Here is an 18,576-nt window from a genome sequence, read left to right on the forward strand (position 1 = left end):
ACACGCGGTCCCTGGCGTCCATCTTGGTGCCATCGTAACGACCGCACGGTTTAGCTGCCCACTAATGTGCCTCTTCTTGCCACCTGACAGGTGAGGATCGCCGAGCTAGAACAGGAAGTCAGACAAACCAACAACAACCCGAGCGCGACGCGGTGACAGCTGACACGCTCGCTTTTCAGCACAAACCACAACAATAAAAGGAACAACCCACTTTATTTGTGCACTTCTTGTGTTCAACTCCTTTGAGGGGCTGGCGAAGCTCCAGGAAATCAATCCAGATATGAGACAGCAAAAAGCAAAATGTTAAGATTTTATTTACAAAGTCCATTTTAGTTTGTTTTGTTTTTTTGGTAGTTTTTTTCCTTTAACTTACAGAAAGTACAAAAAAAAAATAATAATAAAATAAACCTAGTCAGTGTAAACAAAGACGAAAAAGAAAAAAGATCAAATAGACTGGAAACATTTTGCCCTGAGCACTCTGTGGGGTTGATGACATCTTGGGTTGGTTTGTTGGGGGACGTTTGGGTGCAATTACCTCCTCTGGCATTGCATACTTATCTCAACTAAGTATAAAAATGACTGTTCTAGGAATTAGTGACGAAAACACTTAACGACCTTCTTGAGATGCGTTTAACTTGATGCCGATAAGAGTCGGAGCTTTAGGTCCTGAGAAACTTTGGGATGACGTCAGCGACATCGTCGATACAAAACTGAACCACATGATGTCTTCTCAAACTTTTAAGGTGAACTTAAGTTTCAATGTCAGTTATGGGGAGACAAAAAAAAAAAACACACGCACACAAACACAAAAAAATAGTGACGTGTGGCGTCAGTGGGAGGGTACCAGTTGGAGAAATGGAATGCAGCCCGGGAGTTGGCGAGAGAACGAGAGATGTCAGGAATTACTAATCGTCATCTTTGTCGTCTTCATCTTCATGGTCCCTCTTCCTCTTCTCTCCTTTGGCGGGAGACGAGCCGTCGTCTGCTGTCACAACAAAATGCCCGTCAAAAAAAATAAAATACACACACATATATATATACACACATGAACATCGATCCACTTAATGGAAGTGTGCGTGTTGGGGCGAGGTTGCGCACCGTCCTCGTCCTCGTCGTCCTCTTCATCGTCCACGTCTTCATCACTGTCAACATCTCCGTTGACGTGTCCGTCCTGCCGAGACAGGACGTCAGAAATACGGTTTAAGAATTCCAACAATTTTCAAAGCCGCCGGCGCACTTTCAATCGCTTTACCGAACAAACAAAAAACAAACGCGTGATAAGCATTCATCCACGAGCTGCCAATGGCTCTCACCGAATAACCCGATATAAATTACTATTATTAAATTACTGCTACGTTAAGTATATACTGTGGACTACATATGTGCATTTTTTATTTGATTTTATTCATTATATATTTAAATTTATATTCAAAATGCTGCGCTGATCCAAATGGGACATCCCTATTTTTATTTGTATTTTGCAATGTCTTCTTACGAGAATTTTTAAAGATATAAATTATGCTTATTAGTTCCAAAATAGCCCAGCTTCACCGTCCAAATTGACAGGAAATTTGCAGCACTACTAAGAGATGAGTTTCCAATGTGAGAGTGAGTGTTGCGTTACATTCACCTCATCATCCCCGCTGTCATCGTCTTCGTCATCATCCTCTATTGCCACGATGTCCTCTTCGTCCTCCTCCTCTTCATCCTCAAAGTCTTCCGAGTCGCAGCCTGGAATTTAAAAAAACAAAAGGACTGTCTGAGTGTGCCAAAGGCGGCAGAGTTGCCGGAGACGAGGACCAAAAGCCGCACCTTCGTCGTCGTCCTCGGCTCCGTCCACCTCGCCCTCAGAGTCGGACGCCTCGCAGTTGTCGATGTCCAAGCCGTCCAGGTAGGTGAGGTTGGGGAGCAGCTTGAAGATGGACTCTCTGTAGTCGGCCAGGTTGGTCACCTCGCAGTTGAAGAGATCCAGACTCTTCAACTCAGGCAGGTTTTTCTGGCGGGGGGAATGTGCAGTTTTAATAATGGTGTCATTTCACATCTGATTTAGCTGCCTCGCCGGACCTACCAGTGGTTCCAGGGTGCTGATGTCTTTAAACTTGTTGCCGCTGAGGTGAAGATGCGTCAAGTTCTTCAGCCGCTCGGCCAGAACCTCCAGACCCCCCGATATCCTGTTGTCGCTCAGCCCCAACTGCAAGGAATCAAATACACTCAAGTTTTTCTGCTTTGGACAACACTGTGGCTGAGAACAAACACGTGTACGAGTACCCACCTTCTTCAGCTTCTCCAGTCTGGGAATATCTGCTAGAGTGGTCAGCTGGACATTGATGAGGCTCAACGTCTCCAGATTGCAGAACTCTTCTGTGATACCTTCAATTCTCCCATCACTGGTCTGACTGTTGTCCAGAATCAGCTCCTTGACCTAAGTGCAGTTTAACCAACGGACTGGGTGAAGTTGTCCGGAGGACTTTAGAAACTCACCTTTGATTCTTTTATCAACTTTGGCAAATTCAGGGCGGACCTTCAAGCAATATGTGCATGATACCAAGTGACTCAAAACACTGAAATAAAGTGACAGAACTGTTTCCCCGGATGACTCAAATCTCATGGAGGTTACAGTTAGGAGAATGAGATTAGGTTTGAGGCAGCATATATAAAAGGCCGTCAGATTGGCAAAATGGGAAGATCTCGAACCTTTACATCCTGGTCTGAAACTATAAAGTCCCTATCTACCCATCCGGGACATTATAATGAGCACGGGTACCTCTGCCAAGCGTTACCACAATCTCAAAATTCTGACGTCAGTACTATACTTGCATGAAATATCTCCATACCGACCTTTGTTCAAAGAAATTCTGTGTTTTGGGCAAACATTTTGGTAAATATGCTGTACAATGTTTAATTATTTGTTTTAGTGTCAAAATAATAGACTTACCATTGAAATCGGAGTTGTAAACTATTGTGGCTTAGACTTTTATTTTCCATAGCAGATTGAGGTGATGTCCCTCCGTGTTTGCTGCACTGTTGTGTAAATTAAGAAAAACGCTCCGGTCTACCAAAGTGAGCTTAGTTCTTTCCATAAGAACATTCTACTAGACTGACTAAAACAGCATGACGCGAGCACACACCGAACTGTGCAGAAGAAGCAGTACTAAAAATGCACGGTATCGTGTCATTTTTGACGGCACGGTATACCGCGATACCGTCCAACCTTCGTGGTTACCTGGAGTTAAGAATGCCTCAAATTATGCTCTTTTAGTGAGGGCCCATAGCAAGTAGTTGTTTTTCTTCATGAAAACGTTATCAATTCAAATCGTAAGACTGTATAATACATGTTGGGACAAGCCGAAAGTGCGTTGCTGTGCTAGCTAACATTTAGGTCAAGCGTAGTGTACAAAGAGAGTTGGAGGAAGACAGGAGGGTTGACGCTGAGCTCAGAAACAAAAAGAAGTCACGTCGAAGGCTCAACGAAGTAGCTTTCGGCTAGTAGCAGCTAACGTTAGCACCCCGCTCGTCGCGCGCCCTAAACGCGATGCGAACCCGGGCTCCGACTAATACCTGGAACGCACCAGCCTTATAAACGCGTCACGGTGGATAAAGAAGGGGGGAAAAAAACTAAATAGGAACTAAATATGCGACGGTTCGTTTAGTTTGCGACTAATAGAGCAAGTCGTTCAACTTCTCTGCTATTGATGTTTCGAGCACATGTGCGTTTACGCCGACCGGCTTCATATATATTACAGAATTGAAATGACAAAATGGAGCATAAGTCAGGTCCTCGACACGCCGACGCACAAGTTGACTTTATTGGGGAGAAAAAGTTGACCCAAACCCAGACGCGCGTAGCACACACGCCAAACACAATAAAGAACATGGCGCCATGTGTCTGCTCGGCCGGGTCACTGACGAAAGACCTCGGTTTCCAAAGTACGCAGTTTTCGGCCGTTTCAACCCCATTCGCTCCGCTCCGGACTGCCTGCCTCAATCTGCCCCCTCGTTCGCACGTTTCCATTCATTTCGGACCGTTTCCGAACCCGCAAGAAGTGCGCCATGTGCTCGTCAGCCTCACTGCGTGCGGTTTTTCCCCTTCTTCTTCTTCTTCTTTTTTTTACGCCGCAACGTCTCTTCCACGGACTGAACTGCAAAAGCGTCTACTTACGTCTTTCGGCGACCGCTGGTCCAGCTCTCGCAAAAGCATTTTCTTAAGGTCCATTTCCTCCGGTTTTGGCTTCAGTTCGGGTCTCGGGCTCGAAAAACTTGTTCCTCTGCGGTCGTCGTTGGTCCCAAACACGCCGGATGAGTGTGAAGTCTTTTTGTTAGAAACAGATGACTTCCGGTGGAGACTTTCAAAGCGAATTGACTCCGGCGCTCGGAGTGTAATTTAAAATGAAGTTACAGAATAGTACAACTTCATCAATTGATGTTTATGGAGATGAAATGCTTTCATGCGTATTTCAAAAACCATCACACGCTTTTTGTTGGCGGTGTCTTTCAGGTCACGTTCATTTTAATTTATGATGAATACTACAGTTCCGGTCTGTAATCGTGCTAGTCATGTCTTACTTTATCCTCAGTGCTACGTACGAAAAAGTGGGTCAGCCGTTTACTGCTCCAAATGTCGTGTACTACGTCAATTATTTGAACGCATTTCAGCGTTAAGCGTCCGTTTTCTTAACCTGATTAAGAAACAATACATTCGGTGGCTTAACCTATGAATTCATGTATCCCAGCTGTTTTGTTGCTTTGAAATGGTTTGTAGGTGTTGTTTACTTATTCCTTCAGTAAACACGTCTCTTTAGCGTACTCGAACACACACACGTAACCTCTCCCGAGTGCACGTTCGTCGAAAACGATGATTTTACGTAGCTTGCAAGAGGTCACAAATGTCCGACTGATTGGGGAGCACGTAAATGTGTCGGAGGAAAGGAGGGAAACGCATGAAGACGAAAACAAGTCTCAGCAGCGCCCCTGGTGGACATATGACCAAACTACACGACATTCAATTGGATTTTCAGTCTAATGACAATAAATTGTACAGTATATTTATCCTTCCAATACTGTTTTGCAAATGCATTGATCTTTTTTCTTCCCTATATTTCTATACTTCTTGTGATGGAACCTGAAGCCGGAAAACCAGTCCTACGTAGTTCTCAAGTCTTTACACGCTTTCATAAATGATCTTCTCATGTGTTTTTAGAAACAAATCTCCGAATTCAAATTACAGGGTCTTTAATGGGACTTTCTGCCTTTAGTAAAAATAGTGAGCATCTGTCGTGTTTATCCTTTATTGTCAGTACATTGCAGGTCTCGTTCACAACAAGCAGATATACACAAATTGGTCTTTTATAACATTGTCATCCAATACGAGGAGAGCAACAGTTAGTAACACTGGCTAGCGTGGACCACCTCGCGTCGCCAATGTACGCCACAGGTGTAAAAAAAAAATTAAAATAAGACAGGAATAAATAAATACAATAAATAAGGTACACGCGTAGCTCGGCAGAAGACACCAGGTTAGACGTGAGGCTATTTTGTACAGCCGCGAGGCAAAGCGAGGTCACACGATCGCACCGGTTCTGCTCCAGCCGGCAAAATGCCGCAGCGCACATCTTCAAGTACGTCACTCTGCGCGACGTGACGTGACGGCGAAGGCCGCACGGGTCCCTCACCGAGGACAAAATACACATCGCCATCGACGGAGACAAAATCAACATGAAGAAAAAGCTCTCGGACAGAGCGTCAGGCCACCAAAGCATGCAGCCCACAAACGTGGATTAGTTTATTGGAATATCCATTCTTATTGCCCTCGCCGTGAAAAGATGTTCATATTGATAGTGGTTGTGTTTTTACATATGGCAGGATCACTCATTCTTCAAAATGTCACCTTGTGCTTTGCTAAATCAGAGGCGGCTAAAGTACTCACAATCTACACTTAAGTCGAAGTACATGTGTTAAAGAAAAAAGACTCCAGTGAACGTAGAAGTACTGATTTACTTGCTGAACTGATGTAAAAAAGTACAGACTGACGTGTCCTTAAGCGTAGGCTCCACTTTTATGCTATCGCGAAAACTAGCTAGCATTAGCTCGACTTTTATGAGCGCAAAACAACTTGCTCCCACGTTGTGAACTGAGGTACAAAAGATGTGAAATGAGCTCCTGAATAACAACTGAAAAAAAATACACTTAAGTTCTTTTTTTCCGATGAGATGGGCAATTTTTGAAGGCCCGAAGCTGCTGGTTTTTAGGCTGGCACAAGACGCAAGGCCACAAATCATTCTTAAAGTCGACAACATGGAACAATTCTCTGTTCGATTCTGCCGCTGCCGTCATTTTCTGCTTCCCGGTTCGCGTTCCTCAATGTCACTGCTGTCCCCTCGTGAGACTTCAATCAATCAATCAATCGATCGATCGATCGATCAATCAGGATCTCAAGTTGACCTTATCTCTATTTGCATCTTATTTTACGTTCTGTCGGCTTCTGTGGAGGTTGAGAAAAAGTAACTGTAGTATTGTAATAAGTGTTTTGACAACCTTATGACTTTGTTGTTATAACTACTGCGTTTTCAATGTAGGAAGTGAACAACAACAACAAATTAACATAAGTACAGTGAGGGAGTATTTGAACTTTTCTCCTTCCCGCCGCTGTGATAAATACTCACTCAGTATGTGAACACTTTCGCCATTAGCGACCGTCGCTGGCAGTGAATACAGAACCGTTAAGGTGGCCGAACACTGTTCCGGTTCCTCTCGCGGACGCGGAGGACGCCGGCATGCGCACAAGACGACCACATCGGTCGCCACCGAGCGCCCTCGCCGTGGGAACGTACGGCGCGGCACGGTACACTCGTGCGCTTTGCGTTGCCGCTCGGGTTGAATACAGCCGACTTGTGAAGTTTAATAAAGCCACGGCGACTGCTGCGCTTGCCACTAAATCACTCACAATTCACCACGGTGACCTCGTGACACATGTAACACCGATCAATCGATCGATCGATCGATCAATCAATTAATCGGTCCCGCATGCAAAAGCCACATAAAAAAAGAAAGCAAGTCAGCAAGCAGCCTCGCGACACAAAACACTCGACTTGGAAGTGTCCCCCTAAGCCCGCCCGACACCGCCAACCTTTTTCTTTTGAACTTATTGCTGTGATCCCATGATGCATTGCTGCTTGACTAGAAGGGCTAGCTCATGCAAACAGCCCGAAGTGGTGTAAGAAGAAGGAAAAGAAGACGAGGCGAGAGCCATGCGACGGCGCCCTGACAGGAACGACGCAAACAAGACGACATGCACGCACACACGCACGCACGCACACACACACACACAGGGGGGCGACCCCACTCGGTAGCGGCGCTGCCCGGCGGCGCGGAGCTCTGAGCCAGCAAACATCATCATGTGGTCATTTGCTCGCTCTTCTTCCCCTCGACTCCCGCAGCCTCGACGTCGACGTAGTCGCACGAAGCAGAAGAAGACGCAGGAGGAGGAAGAAGAGGAGGAGGATGCCAAAACAGCACCGTGGCGATGGCCGTGCGGGCGGCGGGGCCTTAATGCGGCAGCGGCACCAGGATGTCGACGTAGTTGATGGGGAAGAAGCCCGAGTGGCCGTGGATCATCCCCTCGTACCAGTTGTCGTCGATCTGATTGGTCAGCGTGATGACGTCGCCCTCCTTGAAGCCCAGCTCGCCGTCGTTCTCCGGCTCAAAGTCGTAGAGCGCCCGGCAGCACGGCTGGTCCAGCGGGGCTGCCACGCACGCACGCACGCACGCACATACACCGTTGGGGGACTTGACTCCCTGACCTCAGCAGGTCACTAGGTAGGCGGGCACCCTGGTAGGCGCATTCGCACCTAGCTAGGTGGATGGATCTATACAGTGTCGTGAAAAAGTATTGGCCCCCTTCTCCAATTCTTATTTTTTGCCCCGATTCCCCACTTGAATGTTTAGAAAATGATTTGAAAATATGGGAATTCGAGAAAGGGGGCCCATAGTTTTGGACGCCACTGTTGGTAGGTACCAAGGCATGCTCCTTTTGGTACCTGGTGATCTTCCGGGCGATTTTGCAGAGTGGAGGCCGCCATTGTGGCTCTCACTGGGTGGCAGCAGCTCCAAGGTCATCCGCGGTTTGGGAACAAACTCCTTCCTGGGCTTACTGGACACTTGCTTTATCCTGAAGGTTGGAACGTCGGCTTTCAGAAGAATAGCAAAGATGACGACCGCACGGTTGTTGCGTACCTGTCGTCCATCTTGCCGGAGAGCTGCTGGAGGATCTGAGCCGTGCGACTGTGGTACTCCAACTGGGCCTGGACCAGCGCCGCCAGCTGGCTCACCTGCTCAATCTGCAACGCAAGTATACTGACGGTTACTAAGAGTATTGACGGTTTCGAGAATTGGTCCCAGGTACCAAATGCACCTCCCTAACCCGTGACGGCCTATCGAAGTCTTACATCGCTCTCCAGAAGGTTGAACATGCTCTGCTCGGCGATCTCCTTGCTCTCGTCAAACTTCTCCAGCGCTTGCTTGATTTCGTCGTCCTGCACCTTGCCCTGACGCTTCTTCTTGTAGTCGAAGTCCAGGCGGCGACCTTCCATCTTCTTCAGGTGGTGCTGAGGAGGAGAGGAAGGAGATACAGCGCACGTGCGTAGGTTGTGGTCTCCTGTGGCCGTCTCCTAGCGCTCACCTGGATCTCCTTTAGGTCTTTGTCATGGAGGTTCTGCAGCGGGTCGATGAAGTTCTGCTTCACCTCCATGTCCAGAGCGTCCTTCACCTCGCCCAGCTCCTTCATCGCCTCGCCCGCGTCCATCAGCGCCAGGCCTGGACAGAGGAGGACGAGCGGCTGAAGAGGATGAGGACGGCGAGGAGGATCGTGAGGCTCGGACGAGGAAGAGCGGGCTCCTCACCAAAGCAGGAGTCGTCCCCGAGTTCCCGGCCGAACTTCAACATGGCGTCTCCCAGGACCGACTCGGCCTGCGGGTACCCAGGACCCTTCTCCTGGCCGCGGATTTTGGACACAGTGTTGATCATGCTGAGTTTGGCTCTGGAGGCCGGGTTGGGCTGCAAGTACTCGGTGGTTTTGGTCATGATGTCCAGAACCGCTCGGCTTGTCACGTCCACTTTCTGAGGAGACACACACACGAGCGCTGGAGACGCTTCCGTCCGATCCTCTTCCTCGTCGTCTTCATCATCACGTGAACGCGTTTACCTTCTCCATTTCTTTAAAGTCATCGTCTAGCTTGGTTCCTTCGGCGCCGCCCACCTTCTCGCTGACTTTCTGCCGAGGGAGAAGAGCGCGATGAAGTTTATGAACGGGGTGAGGAAGAGCACGAAGAGGGTGAAGCGAGTGAGGAAGAGTCTGATGAGCGAAGAAGAGCATTAAAAGCGTCAAGGAAAGTGTGTGGATAGAGAAGAGCATGAAGAAGAGTGTAAGGAACGTGAAGAATCGTGTGAAGAGTGAGGAAGAACTTGAAGAAGAGTGTGAAGAAGAGTATAACGAAGCTGCGCTCGCTCACGAGAGAGTACAAACAAAACTCACGACTCCTCCCACACGAGCAGGGCAAAGACCCAAAAGAGCATCAAGGCGCAAACAGGATGGAGGATGCAGTTGCCATGGAGACGCAGCCCTCGGGCACTCCTCACGCCGCATAAGCATCTCCGGAAGTTATTCCACGATTCCCGCCTCGTGTGTGTGCGTGCGTGCACATTCGCTCCAGACGCGTCTACGCACTCAGACAGGAAGTGGAAACACGACTGCAGAGATCTTCTATATGGCGACAGATGAGCACCCCGTCAACTTTAATGGCAAGTCGACGCAAACGTCAACACACAAACACACAAACACACGCGCGCGCGCGCGAACGTCACGTGTGATTCCCTCGAGGGCCATCAATTATTGAACCAGCCAACCACAGTGCGAGTTGCACTCGCTTGCCCCTCGCACGTTGTCATGGCGACACCATCCTCTGAACACTGGGTAGCGGGGAGGTAATTAGGCTGGAGGGTATTTTGGTATCTTACATTCAAGAGCCCGCCAAAACAAAAGCCTTTTGGGCTTGCTGTGAAATTAAAGCCCGCTGCACCATCAGGACGATGGTAACCATGGTGACCTGGCAACAAAGTCATTTGGCAATAATATGGCGTAAGAGATGGCATAACAACTCACAAGTAGGGCTGCAGTTTTGGAATATTCTTAGAAACAAGTAGTCTATCAATTAAAATACTTGGGTATTCTAAGGAAAATTGATTTTGCATTATTAAATACAATCCCATGTACTATTTGCTATTACTTTTGTCCACTGGGGTCGCCGTCCACGTGCTCTACTGTAGTATCTGTGACTGTTGAGTGCATATAGCTTTAAAAGGCGAGGTTTGATACAATAAAGTGCTATTTTTCTTCACGAAAAAAAGCACGTAACAAAAAAGAAGTCAGGGTGAAGACCGTACAGCTTCTCTCGCCTGATATTTGATTCACTCAGGTGATCGAGGTGTCACGTTTCCGGTGTCTGATGATGGCGGCGGCGGCCGTGCACTAACGTTCACGCAAACACGCGCAGGCCGAGATTTGTCCCACTTGCAGACCTCAAACAGGATCACGACGCAGGTGGGTTCAGGGACGCACAAAACCATTGGGCACGGCCAAAGGTGAAGTATGGACGTCCTGGGTCGGGATGGGCCGGGTTGAGGACGATGGCGAGAGACAGATGCTGTGATGGAGGATGGAGGGAATTCCCTGTGGTGTGCGGCAACAGCCAATCACGGGCGCCGTCTCAAAGACCTTTCTGTTACGTAACATTACATCCCACCGTGCGCGTGCCAGCCACCCAGAAGACAGCATCCACACACGCCCATTCTTTGAAAACGGTTTGACAAACTGCAAGAGCGTGAGGAAATGTCGACGAACGTGTTGGAATGCTGCGTTTGGAGGCAGCCCGGCGCGTCGTGTTTGCTGGCGAGGATGCGCGCGCACGGCGACGTACCTGCGTGGCTTTGTGGAACTGCTTCTTCAACCCCGCGACGGACATCACCGCGGCTCCAAAACGGACACGAATGCGAAGGAAAGGCGGCGACGGTTCGTCCACTCGTGATGATGAGGAGGAGGATTGCACGGACAGAAGCAGCAGCCTTTCGTTCGCTTTGCAGTCGACAGAAATGATGAGCGAGGAGGAGGAGGAGGAGGAGGAGGAGGAGGGTCCGCCAAAGATCGTCTAATGATGCTTAGTTAGCCAACGTGGTGAATTGACGGTTCTCTGTCGGCGCTTCAGCCGAGCCGTCATCTGCTTAACACAAACGATCTTTGTGCGACGCATTTTACTTTTTCACTTCGCCATCGAATTGTTTCTTTTTTTTTTTTTGTTTTTGAACACGTAAAGGAATCTCATTTTAACCAATGCATCTTTTGGGAGATTTAAAGTCATATTTACAGTTTTAAACTTTTGAAGGATAGTCGGTATTCTTATTTTAACAGGTAGATATTGGTGTTTATATGCGATCAGGAACAAGGAAGAAATAAGGGAAATGGCTCCCCCTTGTGGACTTTCTGCTAAGCATTTGTGCTCACTGCTTTGCACATATTTTTCATTTGTTCGTATTTTCTTGTTCATACTGTATTTCAATTTGTTAATGATTTACATCGATACAAGCATGATTTTACCCTAAGTAATAGGAAAAATATTTCATTACTACTGAGACAACAGTTGAAGACGAATACGTCATAATGTGGAATTATTTCACACCTGCGACACATTTGAATGGAGACAGAACTGTGGCGCCCTCGCGTGGCCAAGTGGTATAAATCCATGCCATCAGATTTTGAATCTGAATTACGAACAGATTTTTTTTTTTTTTTACAATCAAAATATTCAATGTCCTTTTCAGCTTCACAAATTCAACATTCAGTTGCAAATTCAACTTTCAGTGTATTGCTCAACCTTTCGTGCACGTGCCCGTAACGTCACTGCGGGTACAGCCAGGCCGAAGCAATCGAGACAGCATCATCCAGCGACAGCCAATCATGTTGGAGCGCCCTTGGTCACGTGCGGCGCGTGCGCGAAAGGTTGAGGAATACAGTAAAAGTTAAAATATGCAACGATGTTGAAATATACACTCAATGCTGGCTTGCAACTGAATTCACATGACACTAAATGCTAAATTTGTGAAGATAAAAGATAGTTAATATTTTGATTTTAAAAACAATTTCAGTGTTAGTAATTCAGATTGAAAATCTGATGGCATGGATTTGCTTCTCTGAGCGTTTCCGGCTAGCTATGCTTTTACATTTTATGGAAAAGTAATTGTTGCCATGTTTGTATTATATTTTTGTTTTATTGTTAGAGCATAGTAATCGTTTCCGGGTTGAGCGCCAATCAGTTTGACGAACTTCACGACAACTTTGGACCAACCAAATTTAGGGTGCTGCGGAAAGCAGGTAAGTCTCCTCGAGACCTGATTGGCCACTGGCCACTTTTTGGTCTGCCAGCTAAACAAGCTAGGGAGGGACTTATTTTAACACTTACTCAACAATGCAATTTACACTGTTATAAAGGAGACACCTTTATTTTTTTTAAAGACCATTAAAATAAATACTATACAGAATCCAATGTAGAAAAATTTTGATACACTGTTTCTGTCTCAAAAAGGTTAACAATTCCATAATCATTAAAAACAAAAACAAACACCATACACCTCCAAACAAGATGCCCCCAGGTAGTTTTTTGTTTAAAGGAGGCTGTGGAATCTCTATACTGCAAGTTTGGTCCTTATAGAACAAACAGCCCACCCACCACACACATTTTTTGATGAGGTAGATCACACAAAGTGGCCACCGTCTGAACAGAAAATAAATGCAATACTTCAAAATACAGAGACTACAAAATTGAGTGGGGGCAGTAGGGGGAGGCGAGTTTTATCTACAATACATAAAGCCCAAAAACGACAACCAGCAGTCACAGAACTCACCGTCAGCATCCACAGGGAAGCCGTCCTCCACTGAGTGGGCATAGCGTGTCAAATAAAGATGCCGCGAGAGCAAGGGTGGGCCACCCAGAACAACAACAAAATTAAAATAAAAAATAAAAAGCTTCTCGTTTTTTTTTAGGGCCCCACCCCTGCTCTAAAGTAAGAAACAGCAGTTAAGAGGCTCCAAACGGTCAAAGTTGATTTTACTGTACAGGTCTTTTTATTGAACATGCCCTGTGTAATGCTAAGCCCCCAAACAACTGGATGAAAGTTAAAGATGACATTCACTGAACCGGAGGTCGCCTTAACACTGCTTGCGCTCGAGTTTGCTTTTTCTATCAACATTCACACCAAACGTTTCAAGAGGCAGCCTCGGGGATGCTGCTTAATGTTAGATTTTCTCCTCGTTTTTAGGTCGCTGTCAGAATGTTTGTGCTTTTTGGATGTGGGGTGGGGCGTCCAGGTTAAAAAGTTCACGATGCAAATTAGCGCAAGGGGGAGAGAAGAGAAAACAAAACAAAAAACAAAAACGATAATGGAATGTCCGCATTAAATTCTTCAATTTCAGTGAGACTATGTGGCAAACAGTGTTAAGATGGGTCAAGCCAAAAACTGATTTGGGAAGGAATCAAGGCTGCAAAGTCTTCCTTCCCGAGTGGGAAACCATCAAGTTCAGGAATTTGAACTTGGAAGGGAAAAAAAAAAAAAAAAAAAAAAAAAGTTGGACTTTTTCCTCTTTTCTTTTTAAAACTGGAGAGGTGCGGGGAGGAACGAGGGCAGATGGATTTTGCTCTCATGGTTTGGATTTTTTCTTTTTTAGAAAAGATCAGCCACATTCATGGGCATCTCCTCAATGGTGGTGTTGTAGAAGGTCTCGATGTCCCGCAGGATGCGCTTGTCGTCGTCGGTCACCATGTTGATGGCGACTCCCTTTCTGCCAAAACGACCGCCGCGGCCGATCCTGATGGCGAGGGCAAAGAAATGCAGTGAAGAGGGGCTCGGGAGCATAATGGGTCTTGTTTTTTTTTTTTTGGGTGGGTGGGGGACAACGTGACTTACCTGTGGATGTAGTTTTCCCTGTTGGTGGGCAGGTCATAGTTGATGACAAGAGAGACCTGCTGCACGTCGATGCCGCGAGCCTGAAAGAGACGCGCGGATTACTTTTCAGTCGTAGTCGTCGCGTGAACGCCGCACGAGGAATGCGGTCTGCCGAATAGTTGCCAATCTGGGACCGGAGCCCAGCCGCAGTGGAGGGCAGACGACAATTTCTCTACCAAGGAACTGTCAGTCCTTCACCAACACCACAGTTGGGAGGAGAGGGAACCCTGGACATTTTTCCTCATGTAGCAATGTGACAGACTCCGAACCTTTCCAAGGACTCCCTCATAATTCTAACACCACTTAAGCAACTACCATGGCTACAAAAGTAGTTCTTTGCTGCCTCTATAGACCATTACAAACCCTTTGGGGGGTATTATGCAGATTATACCATTAGGGCTCAGGTCCTTACTCCACTCCACTCCCCCCCCCCCAAAAAAAAGACTACATTCTTGGGGGGGAGTATTTCGGGAGGGGTGCTTGCTCGTTTCGAACGGATGACGCGCAGTTTTATTTGTGAAAATGGGTTGTTTATGGGTGTGTCAAAGCAACAAAGTCACATACCAGCAGGTCAGTGGTGATGAGGACTCGACTGGAGCCAGAACGGAACTCCCTCATGATCAAGTCACGCTCTTTCTGGTCCATTTCACCGTGCTACAAAAAAAGAAAAACAAAAACAAAAAATGTATACTTGTTAGAATTCCAGGAAGCGACAAGTGAGTGACCATATAAAGGCAAACAGTTCCGAGGCAGAGGACGCTGTACCATAGCTGAAACGGTGAAGTCCCTGGACTGCATCTTCTCTGTGAGCCAGTCCACTTTTCTCCTCGTGTTGATGAAGATGACGGCCTGGGTGATGGTCAGGGTCTCGTACAGATCGCACAGCGTGTCCAGCTTCCACTCCTGAAAACGGTGGACAGGGATCAGTCGGGAGCCCCGATTCCCAGCAATCGCTCGTCCCGCGCCCAAACCTCTTTCTCCACATTGACGTAGAACTGGCGGATACCCTCGAGGGTCAGCTCTTCTCTCTTGACCAGGATGCGGATAGGATCGCGCATGAACTTCTTGGTGACCTCCAAGACGTCAGTTGGCATGGTGGCTGATAGGAGGACAACCTGAAATAAAAACAGCAGCGATCCTTGAACAAAGAAAACCCACAAAAGTAGTGTGGTTCACAAACAGAGCTGTGAGGGACTCAGACCTGTGTGCTGCCAGGCAGTTTCTGGAAGATCTCATAGATCTGGTCCTTGAAGCCTCGGCTCAACATCTCATCAGCCTCATCCAGCACAAACATTTTGATGTATTTAGGAGCTTAAAAAATAATAATAAAAATTTAGGTTCAAGGTCATAAATGTAAACTACCCGATGGTATTCGGGACTTGTGGGTTGACAAACAAGCGCATTTGGGGTAAGCTGTATTCAGAAGTGTGAGTCTGATCACGTCTCGGGATCCCCGCTGAGCTGAGAACTCTGGCCGGCAAAACGCCGAGCGGAGTCGCAACCCACCGGGGGGGTTCCAGAGTCAGCTGACACGCATGGGTTTCATCACAATACAGCAAGTTGCTCATGGACTTTCATTGCACACAAAACAAGCTTTTCTGAGAGTGGAAGTTGGCGTCAGAGCATCTTTACACATCTTAATAGACTGGTCAGAAGTTGGGGAGAAAAGAGGCGTGCATTTGGTTTGAAGTGGATGAAACATTGCGATTAGCAGATAAAGCGTCGAGCCCAATGGTTGCAAAAGGAGGCCCGTCTCTATTTGGGCTGAAGCACATTTGTTTCAGCGCTAAATAGAGTTGAGGGCCCTATTCTAGGAACCAGTGGAGGTGTCAGACATTTATTGGTTTCAAGTGGATGACACCGCAATGAAATGGGACGTGGTGCCTATTGGATGGGAGGCCAATATTTACAACACACACAGAAATGCAGTAGGTATCTTTTTCGGGAGAGAAGCACACATTTGCTATATGCAGAAAAAGCCGACATTTTGAGCAAATCTAAATTCAAAAACAAAAACGAGGCACTTCATTGTTTCAAGTGGACGCTTTCTGTAGAATCTAGGGCGACTCACAGATGCTCCTGCGGCTCAACATGTCGAAGACACGGCCGGGGGTCCCCACCACAATGTGAGGGCACTCGCCCTGCAGCTTCTGGACGTCGATGCGGATGTTGGTCCCGCCGATGCAAGCGTGGCAACCGGCGCCCATGTAGTCGCCGAGAGACAGCACCACTTTCTGGATCTGATTTCAAGCAGAGGCGGGGAGGACATTTTCAAAACACAGCGGTCGACTGGGGACGGTACGTGCAAGAAAGTAGGCCCAAACCGATGAGCAGCGCAGAGATTCTGCATTTTTACACACATTGGCATCAGCCTTTTGTAAACAACAACAGCAACAAAAAACATTTTTAATCCAACAGGTGATACGAGATCAATTTAAAACTAGCTAAACTTCAGGGAACTATTTAGTCATTCAAATTTTCAGTTAACTGTAAGAGACACTGCTGACCCTGGGAACTCCCTACATTTTTTGTTTAAACATAAAACAGCAAAGATGAACATTTCAGTTATTTTGAAATCATTGAAAACTCTAATATTACTATGTAAAACTTAAGGGAGCCAATGATTTGTTAAGACATGCATCACAAGAAAGATATGGGGTGAAACTTAAAAGCTGAAGCCACGATAAGGTGGGCCCTCCTTGAGGGATTTAAAAAAAAAAAAAAAAAAAAAAAAAAAAAAAAAGTGTGTGTGGGGGGGGGGTTCCTACCTGTTGAGCCAGCTCCCTGGTGGGGGCCAAGACCAAAGCCTGGATGCCCTTCAGCGTCACATCAATCTGCTGGAGGATGGAAATGGCAAAGGTGGCAGTCTTTCCTGTACCAGACTGGGCCTGGGCAATCACGTCGTAACCTGGAACACAGGCGGACACGACACTGCCGTTTGTTGTTCAACCCAATGGTTCTTACGTGAGATTCTGAGAAGAACAACTTCTCACCCTTGATACAAGGAAGAATTGCTCTCTGTTGGATGGCAGAAGGCTTCTCGAAACCATAGGCGTAAATTCCACGGAGCAAATCCTCGCGCAGGTTCATGTCATCAAAACTGTCCACAATATCGTTCCAGTTGCTCTGCGGGGGGTAAAAATGTTCACGTTTCCAATCTGAATTTCATGTCCGAAACATCTGACGCACGAGTGGAAACTCACCTCAATGACGCCATCTGGCTCCATGCCTTCTGGGCCATTGTCTCTGGGGGTGAACAACAACATTTAAATGCCACCTCGCTCCTCTTTCAAAGGTGCATCGTTTTTCCACGCGTATGCAGTCATTTACTCCAAAAAACAACAACTCGAGAAAAGCATCACACGCGTCCGCCATTTTAGCTTCTCGCATTCAAGATGGTGGCTCCGCGGTAGTGAGGGGAGGGATGCTACCAGACCACATCCGAGCCCAGTCCGTTTCATTTCGCTTTTCTTCGCATTGTTTAGCCCAAATCAATCGCCTTGGGTGGCGAAGTTGGTGTTAAAAAAGGAGACTTAGCCATTTTAGCATCATGGCGCTACCTTTTCCGCCTCCTTGTTTTTTCGTGTGGCTTCAGAATCACCACCGCTGTTGTCGAGTCAGCAGAGTCTCACACACACACAAACAAAAACAAAAACCAAACAACAATCTACCCACGCCCACAAAAAAAAGGGACAAAGTATACGTTTCCCCAAATCGGCGCCATGCGGCCTACTCCTCCGGCATCGTTAGCGAGCACAGGCGTGTCCCCCGCCGCCATGTGCCGCCGCTAGCCAGCGAAAGGGCGAACGGACCTCCTCACAAGGCCGCGGTCAACCGGCGACCGGAGAAAAGTGGCCATTTCACGCGTGGAATGTACACAGCACGACATTTTCTCGCTTTCCACCGGAGGCCTAGCAGGTGCGAGGCCCGGCGGCCGCCTACATTAGCTCCAGCTAACAGCTAAGCGGCAGCCGACTACGCTGGAAAAAAAATAAAAATATGACAATCATAATCACCCATGATATCGTCAGAACATCACCAAATGACACAAGCGAGTAGCGAGCTGACGAAAACCGGCACATTTCGTCCGCAAAATCTGGCATTTTTCCTTGAAAAGGCCACAAGGCAAACTCTCTCATTTGGCGTCGAATAACAGAATCCTCGCTGTATATAGACCACCGTGTAAAGACAAATCTATTGAGGCAATTATCGAGGAAAACCCCGCAGGGGAGTGATCGTAGCTCGCTTGGTAACACGAACGATCCTTACCTATTGTCGTTGTCAGCAGACATTATTACAAAGAAAGAAAGTATGGCGAAATTTTCTTATATACGTCGACGGCACAACCTAGCTTTCTTATTGCAACGGACCGCCGTCATTTACAGGTGGTCCCGCCTACATCGGCTTGTGATTGGTCCAAAGGACGTCACCGACAAATGAGGGGTCAGAGTCGTATGACACGTCACTTCTGGTCTGACAAGGTTTTTTTTTTTACATTTTTAATCTTAATTTTCTCTGCGTAAACGATCGATT

General features: G+C 47.2%; 4 protein-coding genes and 1 non-coding gene across 11 annotated transcripts in view; 1 reads left to right on the forward strand and 4 right to left on the reverse strand.

The window, feature by feature from the left end:
- LOC133472723 (coronin-2A-like) overlaps nt 1-710 on the forward strand; it is a 5,483-nt gene extending 4,773 nt beyond the window's left edge. For all 4 annotated transcript variants that reach the window (XM_061763990.1, XM_061763993.1, XM_061763991.1 and 1 more), the window contains one exon: nt 91-710. In XM_061763990.1, the coding sequence (XP_061619974.1) occupies nt 91-156 (66 nt within the window). In that variant the 3' untranslated portion in view covers nt 157-710. The remainder of the gene's footprint in view (nt 1-90) is intronic.
- LOC133472744 (acidic leucine-rich nuclear phosphoprotein 32 family member D-like) lies at nt 197-4,315 on the reverse strand. 2 transcript variants are annotated; one of them, XM_061764045.1, is made up of 7 exons: nt 4,160-4,315; nt 2,273-2,422; nt 2,069-2,191; nt 1,813-1,996; nt 1,631-1,731; nt 1,099-1,171; nt 197-982 (listed from the first exon to the last, which is right to left on the reverse strand). In XM_061764045.1, the coding sequence occupies exons 1-7, from the start codon at nt 4,211-4,213 to the stop codon at nt 906-908; spliced, it is 762 nt and encodes a 253-aa protein (XP_061620029.1). In that variant the 5' UTR covers nt 4,214-4,315; the 3' UTR covers nt 197-905. The 2 variants fall into 2 exon arrangements, with proteins under 2 accessions (XP_061620029.1, XP_061620028.1); XM_061764044.1 differs by having other exon boundaries at nt 197-985.
- A 956-nt stretch (nt 4,316-5,271) lies between these two features.
- Nucleotides 5,272-11,179, reverse strand: LOC133472735 (endophilin-A1-like). Of its 3 annotated transcripts, XM_061764022.1 has the most exons (9): nt 10,968-11,138; nt 9,527-9,754; nt 9,197-9,265; nt 8,895-9,111; nt 8,675-8,808; nt 8,442-8,600; nt 8,230-8,333; nt 8,034-8,164; nt 5,272-7,739 (listed from the first exon to the last, which is right to left on the reverse strand). In XM_061764022.1, exons 2-9 carry the CDS (start codon nt 9,641-9,643, stop codon nt 7,543-7,545), a joined length of 1,128 nt encoding a protein of 375 aa, XP_061620006.1. In that variant the 5' UTR covers nt 9,644-9,754; nt 10,968-11,138; the 3' UTR covers nt 5,272-7,542. The 3 variants fall into 3 exon arrangements, with proteins under 3 accessions (XP_061620006.1, XP_061620007.1, XP_061620005.1); XM_061764023.1 differs by lacking the exon at nt 9,527-9,754 and having other exon boundaries at nt 10,968-11,179; XM_061764021.1 differs by having other exon boundaries at nt 9,197-11,135.
- A 1,963-nt stretch (nt 11,180-13,142) lies between these two features.
- On the reverse strand, nt 13,143-18,427 carry LOC133472734 (eukaryotic initiation factor 4A-I-like). Its single transcript, XM_061764020.1, has 11 exons — nt 18,313-18,427; nt 17,247-17,289; nt 17,037-17,169; nt 16,812-16,951; nt 16,115-16,283; nt 15,245-15,354; nt 15,015-15,158; nt 14,809-14,946; nt 14,608-14,697; nt 14,005-14,084; nt 13,143-13,906 (listed from the first exon to the last, which is right to left on the reverse strand). Exons 1-11 carry the CDS (start codon nt 18,333-18,335, stop codon nt 13,762-13,764), a joined length of 1,215 nt encoding a protein of 404 aa, XP_061620004.1. The 5' UTR covers nt 18,336-18,427; the 3' UTR covers nt 13,143-13,761.
- On the reverse strand, nt 15,458-15,598 carry LOC133473042 (small nucleolar RNA SNORD10). Its single transcript, XR_009786953.1, has one exon. It is a non-coding gene; the product is annotated as a small nucleolar RNA SNORD10 (small nucleolar RNA).
- Nucleotides 18,428-18,576: the final 149 nt, after the last annotated feature.

Source organism: Phyllopteryx taeniolatus, chromosome 23, assembly GCF_024500385.1.
Source record: "Phyllopteryx taeniolatus isolate TA_2022b chromosome 23, UOR_Ptae_1.2, whole genome shotgun sequence".
NCBI classification, from domain to species: Eukaryota; Metazoa; Chordata; class Actinopteri; order Syngnathiformes; family Syngnathidae; genus Phyllopteryx; species Phyllopteryx taeniolatus.

Coding starts and splice junctions, on each gene's coding strand:
- LOC133472744 (XM_061764044.1), bottom strand. CDS start 4,213: ATGGACCTTAAGAAAATGCTTTTGCGAGAGCTGGACCAGCGGTCGCCG. Junction 2,192..2,272: donor GACTGGAGAAGCTGAAGAAG/GTGGGTACTCGT, acceptor GATTCCTTGCAG/TTGGGGCTGAGCGACAACAG. Junction 1,732..1,812: donor AGCCGAGGACGACGACGAAG/GTGCGGCTTTTG, acceptor TTTAAATTCCAG/GCTGCGACTCGGAAGACTTT.
- LOC133472735 (XM_061764021.1), bottom strand. CDS start 9,406: ATGCTCTTCTCTATCCACACACTTTCCTTGACGCTTTTAATGCTCTTC. Junction 9,112..9,196: donor ACTTTAAAGAAATGGAGAAG/GTAAACGCGTTC, acceptor GTGTCTCCTCAG/AAAGTGGACGTGACAAGCCG. Junction 8,601..8,674: donor AAGACCTAAAGGAGATCCAG/GTGAGCGCTAGG, acceptor TCTCCTCCTCAG/CACCACCTGAAGAAGATGGA.
- LOC133472734 (XM_061764020.1), bottom strand. CDS start 18,335: ATGTCTGCTGACAACGACAATAG. Junction 16,952..17,036: donor AATTCTTCCTTGTATCAAGG/GTGAGAAGTTGT, acceptor CCTGTGTTCCAG/GTTACGACGTGATTGCCCAG. Junction 14,085..14,607: donor TCATCACCACTGACCTGCTG/GTATGTGACTTT, acceptor CGTCTCTTTCAG/GCTCGCGGCATCGACGTGCA.